Raw genomic sequence first — 21,400 nt, 5'->3', positions numbered from 1 at the left:
AGGAGAGCTAGTCTTTGGGCTCCAAATTCCTGCTGAAATAGCAGCAGTGAGGCGTCTACATCTGCCCAGCTACGCTTGACTTGTCTCACTATGCCCTCTGGTTGTTCCTCCATAAGGGGAAATTGATAAAGTATTTATTTTTCTCTGGCTGTTTCCATCTGTACTGCCTCGAGAGCATCCTCTGGCTCGCTTGGTTTGTTCCAGCAGGATGAGGTCCCGAGCCTCCCGCTATCCCTTTCCCAACCGCACGCAGCCCAGCTCGTGCTTTTCTCTCAGATTATTTCTGCCTTACTTACCTTCACTTCACCTTAAGCACACACACACACAAAAAAAAATCATCAGCGCTACCCAGATAAATCCATCTGGTCTCTGTCTCAGCCTCATTTAACCTCCCATTCAAGAGATTGTATCACATGGTATTCAGCTGGAACCTATTACCTTGCATGCCCAAGCATATCACATTGAATTACCCCGGCCCACAGGCCTGCGGTGTTTGCTAATAGCTAATGGCTGCTTTTAACTTGGAGGTGATTTATTGGAGCGCGTTTCTATTCGCGGTGCGGCGGCGGGGTGTGGCAGTGCGTTAAGCCGAGCTCAGCGAGGGAGCGCCGGCGGGATGGCTGAGGGCAGCCTGGCTTCGCACCTCCGCCAGCTGCTGATGCCTCCGGCTATTCCCGTTTCTCACCGCTGCCCCAGGTGCAGCAAGTGTTGGGGACCGGGAGCGAGTGTACAGTGCTCTGGCTGCCTGTGGTCACCGACCCGAGTGCCGGGGAGCGTGTGTCACATCCGTGCGCTCAGGAGTGGCCCGGGAAGGGGGCACTGTCCCCACGCCCAATCCCCTGCCCCAGCTCTCTCTGTGGGAGAGCAATGTTTTCTGCAGTTCTGATGGCAGAATTAGGTTCGCTTGTGTCGTTGCTGAATTTACTGCAGGTGTAGTGTAAAAGTGCTATGAAATTGCAGTAAAAGACAAAATTGAAAGCCTGTTATGGTGATGTGATGCAATTTTCCCTCATCCTTTGCCTCATCAGTGGAAATACAAAAGCCCTTCTGCGGGTCAGGTTCAGATACACTGGTGAGCAAGCAGGAGAAAGGGAGAATGTGAGTTTTGGAGGCAAACCCAGCTCCCTGATTTGTGGTTTGCTGAGTCTTGAATCTCATGTTTGTCCTCCCATCAGCCCAGGTCCCCCAGCACACGGCTTTCCTCACTCAGAGGGTGAGAAGGGACTGTGGCTTCCAGGAGGAAGAGTACTTAGCCACTGTAATAAATCAAAGTCAATCAGCTTGGGAGCTCTGTTATTCGGGCTTCACTCCTTGATAATGTAGCACAAAAATCAAATGGTAAGGTTATTCAATTATGGCTCATACCACCAATGGGGAAATCTGATCGTGTACGAGGGCCTGCATCAATATTATTTATGTGTTGAGGGCTGCGCTGGCTGTCAGGTGCAAAATGGCAGAAATCCTACACGTGTCTAAGACCTTCTCTCTCTTCCTCTCACCTTACTTAATAACCAAGTCACATGATCCACTGTCTGTCTAAGATCAATAGTAGCACAGGGCACATTTTAGCAAGCTGAAGAATATTTTTCCTGAGTGTCTCAGGACGCTGCAGGTGCTGAGGTGAGGGTGGCGAAGGAGGAGCTGCCTGGCACAGGACACAAACCGTCTCCATCCTGGCTGTGGGCGGCACCACAGGCCCTTGCTGCAGGATGTAGAAAAGCGTGGGCAGTCAATAGACATGGACAAAATAAAGTTGTGAACAGCAGCAGGAGCTAAAATAGCAACATCAATAGCAGTTTCCAGATAATGATCTAATTAGCACAAACAACAAGTTTCCACTAATGACTCTTGTTCTTCCAGCTCCTTCCTTTCTGCTCCCCTGTTATTATTGACTCTGGCAGGGAGCGGCTGCGCTCCCGGTCTCTGGGGCCGAGGCTTTGGAGGTTTGTTTACTGCCTGCCTTTGAACTGCTTCTCCAGAGGATGTTTGCTCAGGAGCCTGGGCTGCTGTGCGTGGGATGGCTGCACGCAGAAGGTTGGGGGGAGAGGAAGATCAGCTGTTTGGCTTTTGTAGCTTTTGGGAGGCCTTGGGAAAGTTGTGCTCCTATTGCACATCCCTGTTGTAAAAATAAGGGTGCTGACGTTCACCCACTGCAGTGGAGTGGGAGCTGACTGGTTGTGAAGGGCTTGGGAAGCTGTGAGGGGAAAAATACTTGTCAGGAGCAGATTAGAGATTGTTATTGGAGGAGCCGACACAAGCTGTTCCTGCCCCTTCCCTCCCTAGGTAGGAGCCTCATCTCCGCTCCTCCCTGCCTCCCTCCCACTGAAACAAACAGTGCTCTGAAGGCCCCAGCTTGGCAAGTATTGGCTCAATGCTGTCACTTCCTCAGTTGTCCGTGGCTGCTGCTTTGTCCTCAGCTGTGGTGGGCAGGATTCTTGCATTTGCCTCTTTTGAAGATGCCCAGTTCGGACATCTCCCAGCTGCCAGTTGCTGCTGTGAGGCTCGGCTTTGCCGGGACAACAGAGGGGACCAGGGCTGCACCACCTCAGGCCTGCCGGACGTGCTCACTGGGCTGTGCCTGGCACCGGCAGCAGCTCACGGGCCAGCGACTCTCACTTACTGAACTCAGAACAAACCCTGTACTTGTAAGGGTGCAATTACTGGAACATCATTACTGCTGATGAGTCTTGGGCTAAAATGCCTCTCCAGATTAAAAACCTCAAGCAAACACATCTGTGCTCCCCAGCCTCCCATGCCCGTATTCCCGCAGCTGTTCTGGCTGCTGATGTGCAATTCCGAGTCTCACTTCTCGCGGTCCTGCCCGTCTGCCGGGGCCCGCTGGGAGCGGCGGCCGCCGGGCTGCGGAGCCGCCGATGCCGAGAGCTGTCAGGTGCACACAGACGTGCCGGGTGTTTTCGGCTGAGAATTCAGCTCTGCTCTAATGAAGCCCAACAGCCGCTGAGGAGGTTTTATTCAAGCCAAGGTGGTTTTGGCTAATCCCTCCTTGCAGCGTTTTCTGAGGTGCTCTGTGTTTCCAGGGCTGCATTTTTTTATTTTTTTTTTTTTATTTTTTTGCCTCAGCCTTCAAAATCAACAATGTTGAGGGGGATGGCAGAGCCCTGAGAGAGGATTTTGGCCTGGGCGGGTGGCGGTTCCTGACAGGAACAGGAGGAGGCAGAGCCCAGTGCCCGGCCCGGCTCCGGCGCTGCCGAGCACAGGAATAACCACAGGTACTCTCCACATCCCCGCTCATTTCAATGCAGCCAGCCTGTCTTCCACCTCTCCCGGAGGAGCTAATTATGATGATGTTAATGAGGCAGAGGTGCTGATGCTGCCCAGGGTTTTAATGACTTTCATCCAAGTTTTCTGCTGCTTTTACTGGAGGCAGAAGGGTGGTTTGTAAGGACTGGTGGGGGCAGGAGCAGGCCTGGCTGTCAGACCCCCCCGAAAATGTGAAGGGAAAGTGGTGGAGCCGGGACAGGGCTAAAATACTACTGGGAGCAAATCTCAACGATTTCTTTGGGGAGGCAGATAAGACAGGTTTGTGTGTGCATGTGGCATGTGCCAGGATACTCTAAAAGCTGGAAATGACTGAGCAGAGGTGCTGGAGCACTTATGTAAAATATCTAAATAAATCTTTAATATTTCTAATTGCAAATGTACATAAATTGCACAGCCACATCATTTCTTTGAACACCAACAACTTTCTCTGTACATTATTACATAGTTTAAAAGGAGCTGAAGGAGATTCAGCAAACACTTCCACTTTGCTTTTTTGTTTTTTAAACATACTTACAAAAAAAGATTTGTTTTTTTTTTCTTTATAAGAGGATATAAAACATAGCGACTGCTTATCAGGAACAAGTATCAGCCTAAGCAGATATACAGAGAGAGGTATATCTTAAGACACAGTGATGTATGATAAAGGAATATGTGAACATGGAGGCTGCACTCTGGGGTACTGGTAGCTGATGCAGAGCCACATGGCATTTACAGCAATGTCACAGCTCAGGTGATCTGTGAAAGTCAATGCTTGAACGTGACACCCTTTTCCCAAGCGTGGTTGTTTCTGGATGTTGTGCAACGCCCTCAGGATTGGATTTGGTTTGGAAAGCCCATGAGCTGCATGTTCTCATGCTGCTGTTGTCCTCCCGCTCCCCCACGTGTGATTTCCCCCAAGGGAGAAGGAAAGTGCGGCGTCAGAGCAGGGCGGGTGCCACCGTCTGAGCAGGGAGTGTCCCTTCCTGTGGCCACTGAAGGGAGCTCTGGGTGGCCGTGAGGCCGTGGCTCTGCCCCACACCAGGTCCCAGCCCTGGCCACCTGGAGGCCTGGATTGTTTTGACCACAAACCTTTGGGAGGAGGTGACCCCAGCAGTCACTGCAGGTGGGAAGGACGGAGCGTCCACCCAGGGACAGTGTCACGGCTGTTCCCTTTGGGCTTTTGCTTTGTGCTCTCCAGGCAAAGCTGTGGGAAGGACAGCGCAGGGACCCACTGGTCACAGGCTGCTGTCAGAAAGGCCTTGCCCTGGGACTGCTCCCCCTGCCCTGGGATCACGGGGGAAACGAGCCCCGTTCAGATCAGACCCCTGGGCCACAGCCTGTGGCTCTCCTGGCTGAACACCTCAAAGCATCTGCCATCTGTGACTGAAAATCCTCTCCTTGTCCATCACAGAACAGACCTCAGGACATTGTCTATTGCATCTGGGTGTGGACATTAGGAACAGGAAAAAAGCCTATGAGCTATCTAAACTTTGGGAATCATTGATTCCTTGCTGATTGCTTTCCTAGGAGAGCCTGTGATGCCTCACTGAGGTCCAGCAAGTCCCTTTGCCCTTTAGGAATATTCATAGTAGCAGAACCTGTGTCCTGCAACCTTGCAGGAACCTCTGGGATTGGCTCCCAGACCAGAGGGTTCCACGTGTTCTCACAGTGCAATCAGTGCTTTACAGCTGCAAAAGCAGAAAACAAAACCAGCCAGACTCAAATGACAATGCAAAGTGACACCAGACTCTTTGGATGGCGGCAGGATTTGCTTAAACTGGTGCAAAAGGGGCTGGTGACTACACTGTAGTACTCGATAGCATGGGGAAGGACTGGGGTCCCTCCCATCTTTTGGCACTGAAGCCATAATCCCTGTCTGAAATGATGATACTTACAGTCCACAGAGACCTTGGGATACTGGTCAGTCAGTTTCATTCCCCTTCACACAAAACCGCTCATTTTTTCATGAGCGTTCACTGCAGTTTAACAAAACCCCAAATCAAAACTCTTAAAACAGAATCTTTGAGGTGGGCCCACCACAAATCTGGATCCAAGGGTTTGCTCCCTTCCCTCAGATCCCCAAGGGAGGAGGCTGGAATCAGAACGTGGGTCTGGATCCAGATTTGGCAGCCCGAGCCCACCTCTCCAACACAGCAGTGAGCTACAGCCAAATCCCGACCGAATAAGCAGCACCAGAAGTAAGTTACTATATACAACTGTTAGTGAGATAGATACGGTACAGTAAACACTGAGAACATTTACAAAAAAATATTAAGACTTGTATTAAGATAAAAACTGGAGTGTTTTTGCTTTGTTTACACTTTGACGAGTTTGCACTAGAACAGCCTCTTACTGTAGAAAGCGCAAGAAGCAGGAAGGAAATGGAGCCAGTGACAGAACCTCGGGGACAGTGGTGGTTTGCTCTGGTGCTGCAGCACCTCTCGGGATCCAGGTATTGCTATGCCAGGGACCAGCTCCGGGGCCATGGCAGGGAGCACGCGGGGCTCCCGCACTCACACACGCACACACACACAGAGAAATGTACAGCTTATAAATAACAGAAACACAAACTGAACAGAACTGAGCCTGGACCTCAACACCTGCCCCCAAACCTCTTTTGGGGAGGGTCACGGTTAGGTCCAGTTGTTGACAGTTGCAGGGAAAGGAAAGAGGAAAAAAAACCAGGGGGGAATCTCTACTGTAATGAGACTTCGTCCTGATTTAAATTTCTTTTTGTACTGGCTCGGGAAACTAAGCAACAACTCCAGAAGGTGTTGGCACTGGAACTTTTAAGATTTTAATAACTGGCTGTGGAAGGATTTAAGCATTCCTGCTATTTCAGCAGAACAATGTGTTCAGTAATTTGCAAGTTTGAGGGTAACCAGGAGTTTGTGACAGATCGGGGTTGGGGGGGGAGCAGTGCCTTGGCTTGTGGTTGAGGAGAAGATTAAGATGTACTGTGCTTAGCTTCAGCACTAAACAATTGGTTTGTGGGTGTTTCTTTTTCCAGCTCTTACGGAGAGCACTGACTGCATCCCAAAATTACTTCCATGTATGAATGGAAACGTCGCTGGTGGGGCGCCCGCCCCGTGCCCTGTTAGCGTTTCCATTCCTCTATGTCACTTCTGTCTTGAAAAACTCCAGTCTCTCGCAACACAAATACTTAGAATTCAAAACCATCAGCTCTAAACAGGCATCTTAGGGCAAAAGCGTTTAAAGTAGTCTTTTTTTGCAGGGTTCTTATCGTGTATTTGACTCTGAGACAGTGGCAGGTGTAAATCTACGTACCCAACGGTTCACAGTACCCTGTATATTCCTAACCTGTCTGGGTCTTTCTCCAGTTGTAACCTTGTCAGGTTTGTGAGGTTCTTCAAAGCCATCTGTGCTAGTCTCCAAAATTCAAAGGTGACTGTACTTGCCATAAGCACTGAGTTATGACATTGCTCTGAGGAGCTCCGTTTGGGGTCTGCTGTGTGCTGCACCCCTCGGCAGGTGTTGGCGGGGTGTGGAGACCTCAGTGCAACACGTTCGCTCCTCCTGGGCTTGGCCCAGGGCTTCCAGGGACCAGAAAAACGTGTAGGAAAAAGAGCATCTTTAATTTTGCAAACGATTGCATGAGGAAGAATGCTGTTAAGGAGCCTTACGGCTGCGGGGCAGCACGGCAATGCAGAGCTTACTGGCAAAGTGTCCTGCTCAAGCAGCCTGGGAAGTGTGAGGCTGGAGACGGTACCTAAGCAGAGCAGAGCTCAGGGAACGTCCTAGTCCCTTGGGCTGTACATTTACACATGGCAGGAGGAGCTAGGACAGGCGTTGAGCAGTGTGTTAACCTTTAGAGGGAGCATAGGCAGATGTCCTGTACACTGTACACTGTCATCCGTATCTCAGAGAAACCTCTGGCTCTCGGTACGAGGGACCTGCTCTGAGAGTGGGACTTGTGCAGGACTAACTGCAAGGCCCACAAACCCACAGACACACAGCGTGGTGGCAGGTCGGCGGCACGACCCCCGTGAAGGGGCGCCCCCTCGGCTGAGCACAGCGTGTCTGTGCCGAAGCTGCGCGTTTCGGCGCTGGGAAAGTCTAATCCTGGCTTATGCCTGCACAGTGCTCCTGACAAGGGGCCTTTCGGTGGTGGCTGCTGTTCTTGGTGGTTACTCCCTTATGACCATGTTTTACATTCTTCAAGCCGGTTAATTTCCATGCAGTGCTCATTCCCAATTTAAAGAGGACAGTATTCCAGAAAATGGGATCTTTTTTTTTCTAATGCATACTGTGAAAGAAAAGAAATACAATTACCGATCTTCATGGTTCTTCAGGGCTTTTTCTTGTTTCTTTGTCTGTTTTTCTCCCCAGAAACAGTAAAACTCTCAGCACAGAGCATTCCATCCCCACAACGCACCCTTGATCAAGCAGGAAGCTGCCACTCCACGTAGCCCCTCGCTCCCCCTCTACCACAACAGGCACCAGCAAATCCAGCCCCTGCCCCTCAATCACAGCTCAGGGACCAAGCTCAGGCAACATTCACTTTATTCTGTGGCGGGAAGTGTGCGTGGGACAGTGCCTGGGGCTATTGCTTACAAAACTCTTCCCCCTTTATTTGTGAGAGAGCAGAAGCTGTTGAGAGGAATCAATTTGCCATTCACCAGGTGCCAGCTCCTCCCTCCACTCCTGTGCCAGAGCCTTGGCCTTGCTCTGTGCCCCTGGGCTGCCCAGGGACCCCCAGCAGCACCAGTCCTGCCCCCCTGCCACCGGGGTCCCCCACACAGCACCCCTTTGGCCACCACACCGCCCTGACCTTCCATCTGCACTGTGCTCCCTGTGTGGGCGGAGTTAATTAAACACTAATTAGCTGCATAAATGCCCTGTGGATGCTGTAAAAGTCAGTGGCCTCACAAAAGCCACCTGGAAGGATGCTGGGCTCGGCTGGGGTTCACTCTGGGCGGGCTGTGCTCCGGGGGGAGTCACAGGACAAGTGGGCCAGGCTTTGCTGCCGTCCCTCGGACGCTACATCCAGCAGCACACTTGAACTGGACTTACTGGGCCCCTGCCTGCTGCAGGCCCTGCCCAGCTCCCTTTATTTCCCTTACTGCAACGACAAGGACGCTACTCCTTGCTGGGAGGGGCGAGGCATATCCTTTGGGCAGTTTAGAAGGAAAAGGTTACTTTTGTTTAAACATTAAACACTGATTCAAATCCAACAGTGACAGCGATTCTCAAATATATGTTATTTCCTTATGCCACTCATCTCACACTCGACATTCCCGTCCCTCAAAGTGCTGGCAGGACATGTCCCAGCAGGGTCGGTCGGCGCCGTCCGCAGTACGGAGCTGTGCTCGGGGAGCAGCCGTTCTCTGAAGCCGCGGCTCACGCCTGCTGCGCACGGTCCCTCCGGCCGGGCCTCTCCTGCGGCAGCGCCCTCCGCGCGTTAACAATTACTGCTGTTTCTGAATTCTCCATTCTCTGTAATCTGCAATTTAGTTGGGTTTGTGGGGGAGATCCCATTACGTGTCTGCATGCTGTACCTCTCTTTCAGCTGAGTAAGGGCACTCATTAGCCGTGCGTTGGCAGCGTCCAGGGAAGCAATGCGTTTCTCCTGCAAGCAGACGGGCAGAGGGCACAGTCAGTGGGAGGGCATGAGCCCTGTCCCTCTGGGATGTCAGCCCACAACACTGACCCACAGGCCTTTTGGACCAGGACCTTTCTCTCTGGCATTCTTAGGTGCGGGTTTTTAAGGGCTACACAGCACTTTTTGAAATCCGCAGGGCTACAAATATCCCCTGCCTGTGCAATGTGAGCTGCATTTATTTTAGGATCCTGATGAAAATGGAGGTAACACAGTCGCTCTAATTATTCAGTTATACACTGTACTGTTTGTACTAACTCAGCTGTTACAAAGATGGTAGGATTCCATTTCTAAACCCAAACTCTCCCAAGATAGTTATTCCTGTCAGTGTTTAATTAGTGTAAATTAATAGTTTAAATGACTTGTAGCCTCCCAGGCTGTCTTTGATGGCAGCTCTCACCAATTACAGCATTGTAAGGATGGGAGCAAGAGCTTCCATGTTGCAGCCTGATTCTACCACTCCTGTTCTTTGTGACACTGAACAAGTGTCATCCTCCTGTGACTGCCACGAGCAGAGGAACAGAAGCAGCTCAGAGGCACAGCAGTTGCTCGTGTGTAACTCTGGAAGTCCGTGTATGAACACGCCAACACATGTACAGCCTGAGGTGACCAAAAGAGAACAGCAGAGAGCGTGCAGGGGCACGGTCAGAACCTCACGTGTACCCCACGGGGTGCAGGGGACAGGAGAAGGTCCCAGAGCTGCTGGGAGACACCTCTGTGTTGGCAAACCCACCCTGAAAACTGCGGCAGCCTTTGGCACGGGGCACTCACCTGTGCATCAATAATCTTCTGCTTGGAATCCACAGCAGCCTGCATTTCAGCGTGGTCCTTCTTTAACTCCTCCTCAACCGACATCAGTCTGGGAGCCACACACACAAGAAAAAATTACATTGGCTGGGCTCTGCTAAGCCCAGGTATTACCCTCACACTCTGCCTCCTCCTACCCACAAACTAAGCTTTTTTCTTGGCTCTTACTCTTCCCTGGAGCTCTCTCTAGAAGAGTGCCCCAAAGCTGAAGTGACACAGCAGGTGTCCCACATCTGACCCACAGGTGAGGGCTGACTGAAAGCACTAAGTGCGCTTGGCTCAGGTAAAGGTGAAACCAGCTGCACTGAAACAATCCTGGACAAACATAAGCGCCACTTCCCACTGGGTGGGAGAAAGGGATTTAGAGTTACAAGTAGGGATGGTGACGAGATCCATAGCTGTATGAACAGAACAAGCCTGCCAGAGCTCTCCAAGCTCTCCCCTCCTGAAGTTCTGCCCTTGTGCATCAGGAAAACGTTGGGGTTTTCCTTGTCGCAGGTAATACTGAGGGGAAAACCCGCATGTGAGACCTGCCTGCACCTCCAAAGAATCCTGATTCTCCTGAGAAGGGGTGAGCTGTAATGCCAGCCAGGCTGCCCTGCCTTACTGCCATCCCCAGCACTCCCATCTAGCTCCCTGTACCTGCTGATGATGCCCTTCATCTGGATCTCCTTATCCTCCTGCTGCCTCCGGAGCCGCTCCTCGCTCTCCTCCAGCCTGGCCTGGTACTCCAGCACCAGCTTCTGCGTGGTCTCCTCCTGGCATTTGAAGCGAGTCTCATATTCCTCCAGCTTCTTGTTGGAGATGCGGAGCTTGTCCTGCAGCACCACCAGGTCCTGCTGGTACTGAGCGCGCAGGGACAGACACAGGAGGAGAAAACACATGCGGCACGTTACCTCGTAGGGTTTGCCCTTGCCAGGGTTTCCCCAAACCCCTCACGCCCCTGTCCTTGTATGAGACTACAGCTGCAAACCCGTGTCAGACAACCCCGCTCGCCGACGCCTCCTCTTCCGTCCTCTGGGGCGGCGCCGGGGGCGATGCCGGGTCCGCGGGGCGGGCAGGTCGCTGGCAGGTGCAGAGAGCGGGCTGTTAGCAGAGTCTGGCATTTCACAGGGGAAATGCAGGTTAGAGCGGGCCAACGGCAAAGGCGGCGGGCAGCTGCTCACACCCACAGCGCGGGGCTCGCACAGGCAGGAGGGGCTGCAGCCGTGGGATTTGGGGTTCACGCAGGAGCTCCTCAGGCTGCGCAGTAAACAGGGGGGCTTTGGGCAGGCTGGCGCCAAGCACGAGCTGCAGTGACAAATGCAGGACACTGCTGTCTCATCACCCTTCATCGAGTCGAGGGCACCGTGCTGGCTCAGCAGGGCACAGGGCGCTCCTGCCTTTTGGGGCCCACCAATTAACTCAGATCTCAAACCAGACTTCAGTCCAAGAAGAGCTGCTGCATGAAGCCGAGACCCCACAGCTGTACTGTTCATTTGGGTGAAGCCATAAATCAGCAGCAGAATCACATAAAGCAGTTAAAAAAATTAAAAGATTTTGAACTCGGTAAAACTAGGTTCAGCTATTGTGGCAGCACAGCATTCAGTAAACTTGTTTTGCTAAAGGAAAATCCAGTAAGTGTGTGCACAAGAAAACTGCTTTAATTTCAAAAAATTATATCTGGATATAGTCTTTTAAAATTGTATCTCAACTGGAATAACTTAAGAATAATTAAGATGCAGCTGACCATGTGGCAAGCTGCTTTTCAAGAGTCAGATACAGGAAAAAGGCTTCCATCTGAGTCATGAAGGCTGCTAAAGCTACAAGTGGCATTAATGAACTGAGAGAAGTGCACTCTGTTGGTCTTGACTTGGCCTTTCCCCTTTGGCCATCACACCTGGGTAGGCACTGCAATGATGGGTCGGGTCATGTCCCAGGTCTGAGAGTCCTCCCGGCCTGTGTGACCCCAGCTCTAGGGAGAGGGGAGGGCAGCCAGGCTGCTGCTGGGGACTGGCCAGCACTCCACTCACAGCCAAAGTAACTGCAGCTCCCCAGGACTGAAAACTTGGGAAGCTGATGTCTTCACAAACTGCCAAAGTACTGGGGTGAGGCGGTTTTCCTTTAGCAAAGCTCTTACTGCAGCGCAGGAACAACACGGTTTGCACATGGAACCTGAAGCAATGAGGGAACAAAGCGCCCGTACAGCGGCACAGAAGCACTGGAGTCAGACAGCGGGGAGTTGCTTGAACAGGAAAGATTAAATACCTACCCTAGCCTTAAAATAGGAGCAGCGTAAGTGAGCTCAGAGGAGAGCAGGAGAGGCCTCAGAGCCCGAAGGAGTCGCTCCTGTCTCTAGAACACTTGTCTCATTCTCAGTTACCATTCAGCTCTTACAGTAATGGGGAGAGAGGTTATGCTAATGGTGATCTTGGATGTCAGTGACTGATGGGACAGCAGAGTAAGGAGAGATGCTGCATGGCAATGAGACAGCCTGGGCCAGGGCTCTCGCTGGGCTTGGGGCAGGCACTGGGATGCTGCAGTGCCACTGGAGTTTGTAACCCCATCACTGCCTGCCCTGCACCCAGTCAGGATGGGCTGAGCCCACAAAGCTGCCCTGATCTTCCCGGGGCAGCTGGGAGCTGCTGCCTTGTACCTCCTGGCTCCTACAACACCCTCAGCATTTTCCTTGGATTTAAGAAGTGACAGTCCCCAAATGACACAGCAGAGCAGAACGAGACCAGGAAGACTACTGGAACAAAGCCAGAAACATGTCTGTGCTGGGAAACAGGATGGGGGGGCTTAGGGAAGGGTGATGCCTGCAGTGCTGGTGTGACAGAAGAGAAGCACATTGAGGAAACATCCCAAATGCTGTTGGCGCTCAAGTGCCACAATCCTGGCAGAGCCAGGCTGCTGGGAAAAAAAACTTGCAGAAGCAGCAATCAGCAAAGATGGGATTTTTCCCAGCTTCTGACTGCTGCATCCTCATTTTTATCCTTATTTTTCACCCTAGCCAGGCCTACTTTGCCACTTCCCAGCTTCACTCACCCCAAACTCACCGAGGAAGGAGGGGAAGGGAGCAGCACCCCTCTGCTTCAGAGGCACAGGCCTCTGTGGGTCCAGGGGCTGAGACTGAATACTCTGCACCTGGTTTCCTGGCAGACCCCTGACTGGCCAGGCCCTGAGCTGACACTGCCATAAACTCACGGAAGTGCCACAAAGTCGCCCCAGGCACCAGTGCTGTCTCTGAGACCAAAATTCGGACTTAATTTTTATATCTGTGAACAGCTTTTTGACATGGAAGCTGCTTCCTGCTCCAGGTCCCTGTTGTGAGGCACGAGGCTGCCTGTGCCTTACTCCATCTCTCTTCCAGCTGTGCTTAATCCATTTTTAAGCTTTCTTCCTAGCAGCTGGGTGAGTTGGAATGGGGAGAGTAAGAGGCACTGGCTGACTGCAGTGTTTGTTTCAGAGCAACATCAACACTTGATTCCTGGCTCCTGTCTTTCTTACTTGGCTTTCATCAGAAGGTGATTCCAGTCACTGAGTGTGTGAAACCTCCCAAACATTCCCCACAAGTTCCCTGTGATGCTGAGTAGGACAGGGAGCAACCTGGCCCCCTCTCTCCTGGGCAGGGACCTGCACACAGCCCACTTTCTCCCCAGGGTGCTCAGGGAACGACATTCAAGGAAATCCTCTCTCTATTCAGAAACTTGTTTCAATCCAATCAGGTTTTACCTTTTCTGCTTGGCTGAGCTCGTCCTTATTCCTGAGCTTATCCCTGTGCTTGGAATCTGGGTCAATGCTTTCATCTTCTAAAAACTGCATGTTCATATTCAAAAGCCAAGCAGCAGTGCGGTCCAGGGCATTGGGGTTCACAGGAGAAGGGGCCTACAATGAAACAATGATACAACCATGACAAAAGAAAAACCTGTAACACAAATGGTCATGAAGCTGGAGGGAGAGGCTTTCCTTCCAAGCAGACCCTCTCCCATGCTGCTCACACAGCAGCGAGCCAGGCTGAGCTAGCAGAGCAGCTGGGGCTGGAGCAGGGACAACTCCTGTTCTGCAGCTGGACATTACTTGGGTCAAGCAGTGGGAGCCTGCTCGAAGTCATGGCCCCGGTGTCTGAGCAGATCCTGTCACCTCACGAGGACGTGACCTGTGAAGACACTGAGCTGCAGGTGAGCAGAGTGGCTGGATGTGGTTTATTCACTCCACGAGCAGAGTTCTCACAAGTCTTCATCTTGTTATGAGCCGAGGTTGCTTCCGTGGATTCCATAAATCAGGATCTGAAAACTGAAATGCTCCTTATGGCCATGCAGGTGCCTTCTTGGAGAAGAAAAGTTTCTCTTCAGCTGAGGCTACGCTAAGGATGCTGAAGAGATCTAAATGCTCAGTATCACTTATGAACAGTGATGTTCCATGGTCAGGGAGCTACAGTCACATCTGCTGCCTTTCAGTCCTGGCCTGGGCAGGGACTGCCAGTGGCACTGCCTAAATATTTTCCAACCACATCACAACAAGTCACTCTTCAGCAATTTCACCTCCATCCTGCCTTGTTATAAGCTGCAGTAAACAGTCAGATGAACACATGGGATCTGGATGACTCGGGCATTCAAGTTAAGGACTTTGGAATTCAAGTTAACAAATCAGAAATGTTAGAAACTTCCTCTTTCATTCCAACCTCTGGACAGAGAAACCCAGTCACTATCAGGCAGCAGAAAAGGAGGTTCTGTGTCAGAAGGAGTGGGGACTGGTTTAATTTCCTCACTGCAGTCGGGGGCTTTCCCAGGCAATCTTCCAGTCTGGTCTTCTACCTCCAGAATTACGAATCCAAAGCATCAGACTTGGCTCATGAACACAGCTTGCTACAAATCCTCACGCTGCCGACACGCAAATAGAATGTGCAGAGTGAGGGTGGGGGAGGCATTCCCAGACTTCAGGTCTGAAGAGAAACTTCAAGAGGACCACAGGGGTGGGTAGAGGAGTCTTCTGTGAAGAGAACCTGGCCAGGGCTTTCTGATGGCCACCTGGAGAATCCTTGTTCTTCTGGAAGAAACCCTGCTACAAGCAGGCCTGTGTTCCTTGCAGAGCTCTGTGCCCTCTGTCCCTGACCGGCATTGATTGTGTTACACAAAGGCTGCTGCTCGGCGCTGCTAATGCCAGCGCTTACGGATCGATACCGGAATCACGGAGCAGCCCCAGATGGGAGCATGAACAGCAGCACTGACCAGGCTCCACAGCTGCCCTGTGCAGGAGAGGCAGACACAGCCACACTGAGTGCTGGAGAAGGGCCTGAGCTAACTCAGGGTCGGAGTGCAGTGGGCTCCTGCTGCTTGTCCAGTCTCTGTGTTTGCTTTTCTTTCACAACTCTTCCTTTAGGCACAGAGCTCTGACTGTGATCACGTTCTGTAGGGCTGGTTTTGAAATGTAGAGTGAATAAATGAGCACTATAAAAGGGCCCTAGGCCTGTGACCTACTGCCTTCCATTTTTACCTCCACAGACAATGGAATGGAATTCTGTGCAGCCCAGCACATGCTCCGGGACTGGGATCACTGCCGAGCTCTCCGCAGCGGGTGCGTTGTTCTCGGCTCCTTCCTCCCCACTCCTACGGGAGGGTCTCCCAGAGCAAACAGCAATGTCCAGGAGCGCCACGGCCCCACTGGGACGGGAGCACAGCAGGGAGGCTCTGAGTTACAGGAGATCTGGGTCTGTTCCAGGCCTGGGACATGGCACGGGGTTGATGGCATGGGATGAGAGCCTGGGCATGGAGAGGCAAAGCAGTGACAAGATGGTAGCGTGGGACAGCGGCATGGCTGCCATTGCCCTCGAGCCTCGGCCACCTACCGCCGTCACATTCCAGCGTGCCACGTGACGGAGGGACACCGGGAGAGGACGCTGCTCTGTGTTCGTGTCCCTGGAGGGCCTCTGTCCCAGGCCAGAGGTGCCAGAGCCGAGGTACATCCCCACACGTGATGTCACTGTGGGGTTGGCAGCGATGTGGCAGCCCAGAGCCACATCCCCTCCCATGGCCACCATCTCCACAGGCTAACCCCACCTGGCCCCTTCAGTGCCAGGGCCCGGACAGCCCGAACTCACCTGTTTGTGCATCGTGCGCTGCTTCATCTCGGGGCTGTCGCCCTTGGAGGAGGAGGACTGCTGCCGCAGCCGCGCCCCGCTGCCGGGCCAGTCGGGCGATGAGGACATCATGCTGCCGCTGGAGGGTCGCTGGTACTGCACGGTGTTGAGCAGGGAGGGCGGCGTGCGGCCGCGGGTGACGGGCGGGGGCGGCGGGGGCGGCTGGTCGATGCGCCGCTGCGGGCCCGCGCTGTTCTGCCGCGGCATGGTGGGCTGGCCGCCCTTCTCGGTGAGCGACAGCTGCCGCCGGGCCAGCTCCCCGGGCCGGCGAGAGAAGTCCTCGGCGGCGGCGGCGGTGGGGCCGGCGAAGCCGTGCTTGTTGCCCGTCAGCTCCTCGCTGTTGCTGTGGGAGCTGAGCGAGCTGTGGCACTCGGAGCCGGAGTCGCCCAGGCCGCGGGGGGACAGCGGCAGCCCGGCCGCCATCTGGTACACGGGGTTCTGGAAGGACAGCGGCGCCAGCAGCTGCGGCCGGCCCGGCGCGCTCTCGCCGCTCGGCGTGGTGGGCGTCTGGCCCACCCGGCGCACGGTGGCCATGCCCGTCACGCTGTTCTGCTGAGTCCGTGTGCTCCAGACGCCCTGCAACTGCCCCAGGGACGACTGGCTGTCATTGAGGGAGTCGGCCGTGCCGGCCGCGTTGGCCCCACTGTCCAAGAGCCGATTGTCCTGCAAGTCCACCATGGACAAACTCTTGCTGCCATTAGACATCTGCACGTCGGGCTCATTGGCCTCTGAGTAACTGGAGCTTCGGGCAGGCGAGGGCTGGGCCCCAGCAGACCTTGTGACAAAAAACAAGTCCTTGTTTTCAGGGGTTGGAGATGGTAACCGTGTGAAATCTATCAGACTGCGGGGAAGTCAGTGCATAAGGAAGAGGAGAGGAAAACAAAACAAAAAAGAAGAGTTGTGAATGCTGCACCGGAGCAGGAAAAACGAAATCACTCAGAAATCAGGGTGGCGCAGCTGCGTGGGACAGGGATGGGGACAGGGACAGTGAGGAGTGGGGAAGGTGCTGTGGAGCCCCGGGCTGGCCTGCGAACGGGCCGGTGAGTGAGGGCAGTGTGCGCACACAGGCACTGCACTGTCACGAGGCTCAGGGACACACCGCTCTGGGTCAGCGTGTGTCACCCTTCCTGCTCCCAGAGGCTGTCTCCACGCCAGTCCCGTGTCCCCTGCTCTGTACCTGGGCAGCAGGCTGCTGCAGGCACGCTGGCCAGGATTTGGACAGCACAGGACACCGTGGGGGCCGGGTCCAGCCCAGGCCTCCCAGGTCAGGGAGCGCTCACACAGCAGAGCTAAAGCCTGGCAGCTGAAGGTTATTCCCCACTCCTGCTGCAATGCACATTCATGCAATATTGATTTCTTGGGGATAGGAAGAGAGAGCTTTGCAGTAGCTTAATGTGAATATTCTGCTGATCAAAGATGGTGCATTGTAAGCAAGTATTGGGGGGGAAGCATATTGTCAGAGATCCTCCATAGCATTGGATTTAAATAATTGCACCTCATGCTGGGAGGCACTAGAGATGAAAGCTCTGATTAGAGCAAGTCCAGTGCCATTGCTGCCTTTCATTCCTAATTAAATTGTTAAATATGATGCAGTTTCCACTTACAAACTATTTTACTAGCACAATCTTTCCGTTTGTGTGGGCTCCATTTCGTTTTCCACCAACAGAAACATTAGAGGTCTGCCAAAGCCTCATCCTCCCCATGAATGAAGCTCCTTACTTAATCAGGCCCAAAAGTACGTGGGTGACTGTGTCTGTGAAACACTGTTCAGCAGTGCAAACTCCCAGTTCTATGAAAACTGGACAGAATAGACTGAAATTCCTTGTGAGGCCTCTACAGCTTGGATAGTTCCAGAATTATCCAGGTTTGGATCTCAGGGAATTTGGCACACACCCTACTTTGTACAAAGATGGGCAAAGCCAATCCCGTACATCTCTCACAGCCCTCAACACCACCACCCATCACCTTGAGGTGAGCACTAACAGACCCTCAAGTCCTGAGAGAATGAACACTTTGCTTCTGCAGCCACACCTCAACAGCTGAGACCAGAACCACCAGGTTCCTGATTTCCAGACCACATCCCCAGTCCTGGCTCTCAAGGGGGGCCCAGGATGCAGCCATGGACTGGCACTACCACGCACTGCTCTCTCCAGAGTCAGAGCTGAACTACACCCAGCACCAGTTCTGCAATGGGAGAGCCTGGTCAGCGGATCAGGCAACTCCACGCTGCACCCTGTCCTGCCTGTCCCGGCGTGACTGTTCCGTATGGCCCTGGTGTGTGGCCAGGCCCCGCTGGTGTCTTACCCAGATAAGTCATTCTCAATGACCATTTTCTGCAGGCCTGCAGAGATGCTGTTGCCAGCACTGGGCGTGGAGGCGGCGTGGTCGGCCGTGACCGACACCTGCACGCAGGCCGGGTTACTGAGAGCGGCGTTGACGTCCCGCAGGATCCGGGGCAGAGGCCCCAGCCTGGTGGCTGTGCCCTGGGCAGAAAAGAGCAGAGTTACCACCACCCCCTTGTGCTTTTTGCTAGAGAACTGTGGGCTTTGCCAGTTGCTGGACAGTCTCTTTAGGGAATCACAGGAACAACACTTTCTCCATCATTTCCCGCCCCCAGAGCTGTCCCTGCCACTCCCTGGATACCTGCTCCAGTTGGGAAATGACTTCCCAGAGTAGTGAGTGCAGCGTGGACAGTTCCCGGCCCAGGTCAATGTAGCCCTCAAAGCCAGCTGTGTTTGAGATGGTTTCGGGATTGGAAATCTCCAGGAGAAATCTCTGCATGTTAGTCCATTCGTGCTCCAGGAACTGATTCATAAAGGACATGTATTCCTCTTTGCTGCCAAACCTGTTATTGAGAGAGCAACACGGATTTCAGCTAAATCCAGGGGAAAAAAGTGCAGTCCATGGAAGGGGCAGGTACAACAAACACAGCCAAGAACCCTCCTCTGGTATCTCGACCCTTTCAAGCCTTTGGGATCCCTGGGCTGTGAGCAGGTACCTGGGACACCTCACTAACCATGGAACCGAAATGAACCCCAGCCTGACGAAGCCCTCATCAGCGTGGGATCTGCACAGCAGAAACAAAGGTGAAAGCAGGAGAAACAAAAGAGTTCCTGGTAACGCAGTGTCTCACTGCTGGGTCAGGACACAGCCTCCAGAAACAGGAGCTGTCACTGGAAATCAAGGTGCTGTCACAGCAATCACCCTCAGCTGACTGGAGCCCGGTGATGGATGGGGGCAGGAATCCTGCACTCTGCAGCAATGCCAGCACAACTGCTCTGGGATCAGCCCCGAGAGCTACCCCTGCAGCTGGGCCAGCCCTGCTGCCCCCTCAGGCTTCCTGCCACCTCCTTCTGCCCTCCAAGCTCTCTGCCCTCACACTTTTGTCTGATTTAGAGCACAACAGGGAGGCTCTCGTGGCTGGAGTGTCCTGGCAGCAGTTGGTGCTGTGCCAGCAGTTCCGTGGGACAGGCTCGGCCCAGTGTCATGCACAGGACAGCTCGGCTTGATCACTTCAGCCTGACTAATGTCAGCTTAGTTAAAGAGCCTTTCCTGCAAAGTGCTGGAAATAGGAAAACCCTTTAGTTAGGGATTGGTCAGGAATACAGAGAATTTCTGTCATCTAGCGTAACACACTTGTTCATCTCCTGCCGGTGTCCGCAGGCGCGTCTGTGCCTTCCTGACTGTGAGTGTGAGCACTAAGCCAGTTTCCAGATCTAAGGAGCTTTAGACAGAAACTGTCCATTCATGTTTCAGAAAGCTCATCATTTTGTTATCAGAGCTCAGGATAAGTAGCTCAGAGCTACAGCCAGTGGAAAGATTTTCGGAAATCTCTCGCTTTGTTTCCATCAAACCAATGGGCTTAGTTAGAAATGGATGGCGTCCCTGTTCTCAGGCCTTCCCAGTTCAGTCAGCTGCATTTTAATAGCAGAGACGGTCCCAGAGCTCAGAGGAGGGATGGAACAGTTCCCGAGCCGAGCACATCACTGCTGCTGATTGGGTTCTGGTCCTACACCCGCAGGACATCACAGGACAAAGTCCCCACGGCCACCCCGCTGCTCGTCCACGTGGTCCAAACAGCCTGCTTTCCTGCTCATAAAACACGTCCTGTTTTGGAAACTTGAGTGATCTCGCTGACCTTACAGTGAGGGAACGAGTCCCAGAGGGATGCGGGGAGGAAGCCAAGAGGAAGCAAACAGGTCCTTTCCAGCAAGGAAAGGAGTGGCCAGTGTGGGACTCTGTGCCCACGCACCCGGCCGTTCCGTCCCCTGCCCGCAGTGTGGCTTACTTGGCGAAGTTGGCGAGGTTCTGGGTGACCTTGGCGATGAGGGTCAGAGTGCGCGCCGTGCGGTCGTCGGGGTACTCCTGCAGCAGGCTGAACAGGGACGGGGACATGATGGCCGGGCACAGGAAGCGCAGGAACAGCGAGGCGCTGATCAGCCGCTCGCTGATGTCGGGCCGGCCTCGGTTGCTGCACTCTTGTCTCCACGAGGCAAAAACTTCTTTGAGCTCTCTTGGGAAGACACTGAAATGACACAAGGACAGGCAGTGTCAGTCAGGGTTGGAGTGCCGGGAGTCTCAAACCCCATAGGGGAAGAAAAAGCACAGCTGCTTTGTAAAGTTGTGAGAGAAGCAGCTTCTATTGGACCTCACGCTGGATGCCAAGACCCCAGAAAACTGGCACGGCTGGGATATGGAACAAACTGCGCACAGAAGCTCTTCAGGACTTGGTGCCATGGGGCTCTGAGCTGGGGGAAGCTCAGCCTGCAAGGAGAGCATCTCCTGAAGAATCACCAGCAGCACTGGAATCTCTGGCACAGCTGGAGCTTGGAGGGGGGGCTGTGCAAACTGCAATACTCCTGTTCAAGCACCTGGATCAAATCCCACTGTGCCTAGTACAAACACAGAGCCCCACTGGAGTTACTCCAGCCTCGGAGCTGCACAGACCTCCGCCTGCCTCTCCCGGATGCCAGAATTCCCTGGGGGCCAGCAGACAGCTCCCTGCAGCAGCCCTTATCACTGGAGAACTGCTGCCTGTTCCTGCTCAGCCCTCCCCAGCTCCCTGCTCCCACCTTATTCTGTTCCCAGCATGGGTAGTTCGTTCAGCTGGAGACTCCCACCCGGAAGCAGGCTGGCACTGGGCTGCCACTGTCCCTGGCACACAGATGCCACTGCCCTGGCCAGGAACCACCGTCCTTGTGTCACACCCAGAGCTGCGGGCACAACAGCAAGTGAGGGTTGGGCTCCATTTCAGGCCATCTGACCTTCTGACACGGCGGTGACACTCCACGGAAGTGCCTGGAAAACGCTGCCATCCTGTTCAGCTTCTGCTCTGTGCTGCCTTCGCACTTTCACCCTCATGAGCTTTTTTACCCTGAGCGCTACAGAGAGCATTAGCCAGCATCTTTGGCTGGATGAATTCTCCTCTGTCTTTGGCTTGATCCACACAATTGGACAAAACCCTTTCACTTCATGGTACTTGCCCAGAAACAGGAGAATCCTTTAAGCAATTTGAAGCCTGAATGATCAGGACAGGTTGTGCAGTGACTGGAGAACAAACCCCTGAGATGCAGCACCCGCACGTTCCCGTCACA

General features: G+C 53.5%; 1 protein-coding gene across 13 annotated transcripts in view; it reads right to left on the bottom strand.

The window, feature by feature from the left end:
• Nucleotides 1-3,613: 3,613 nt before the first annotated feature.
• DAB2IP (DAB2 interacting protein) overlaps nucleotides 3,614-21,400 on the bottom strand; it is a 159,922-nt gene continuing 142,135 nt past the window's right edge. For 12 of the 13 annotated variants that reach the window (XM_066201077.1, XM_066201076.1, XM_066201090.1 and 9 more), the window contains 8 exons: nucleotides 20,095-20,331; nucleotides 18,450-18,651; nucleotides 18,111-18,289; nucleotides 15,768-16,647; nucleotides 13,403-13,555; nucleotides 10,331-10,533; nucleotides 9,653-9,740; nucleotides 3,614-8,851 (listed from right to left, as the gene is read on the bottom strand). In XM_066201077.1, the coding sequence (XP_066057174.1) occupies nucleotides 8,684-8,851; nucleotides 9,653-9,740; nucleotides 10,331-10,533; nucleotides 13,403-13,555; nucleotides 15,768-16,647; nucleotides 18,111-18,289; nucleotides 18,450-18,651; nucleotides 20,095-20,331 (2,110 nt within the window). In that variant the 3' untranslated portion in view covers nucleotides 3,614-8,683. The remainder of the gene's footprint in view (nucleotides 8,852-9,652; nucleotides 9,741-10,330; nucleotides 10,534-13,402; nucleotides 13,556-15,767; nucleotides 16,648-18,110; nucleotides 18,290-18,449; nucleotides 18,652-20,094; nucleotides 20,332-21,400) is intronic. The other variant, XM_066201079.1, reaches the window with a different exon arrangement.

This window comes from Chamaea fasciata, unplaced genomic scaffold (genome assembly GCF_029207755.1).
Source record: "Chamaea fasciata isolate MVZ Bird 193981 ecotype frontalis unplaced genomic scaffold, bChaFas1.0.hap1 SCAF_20, whole genome shotgun sequence".
Taxonomy (NCBI): domain Eukaryota; kingdom Metazoa; phylum Chordata; class Aves; order Passeriformes; family Sylviidae; genus Chamaea; species Chamaea fasciata.
Note: the sequence above shows the minus strand (reverse complement) of the source record. Positions and strands in the feature narration are given on the sequence as shown.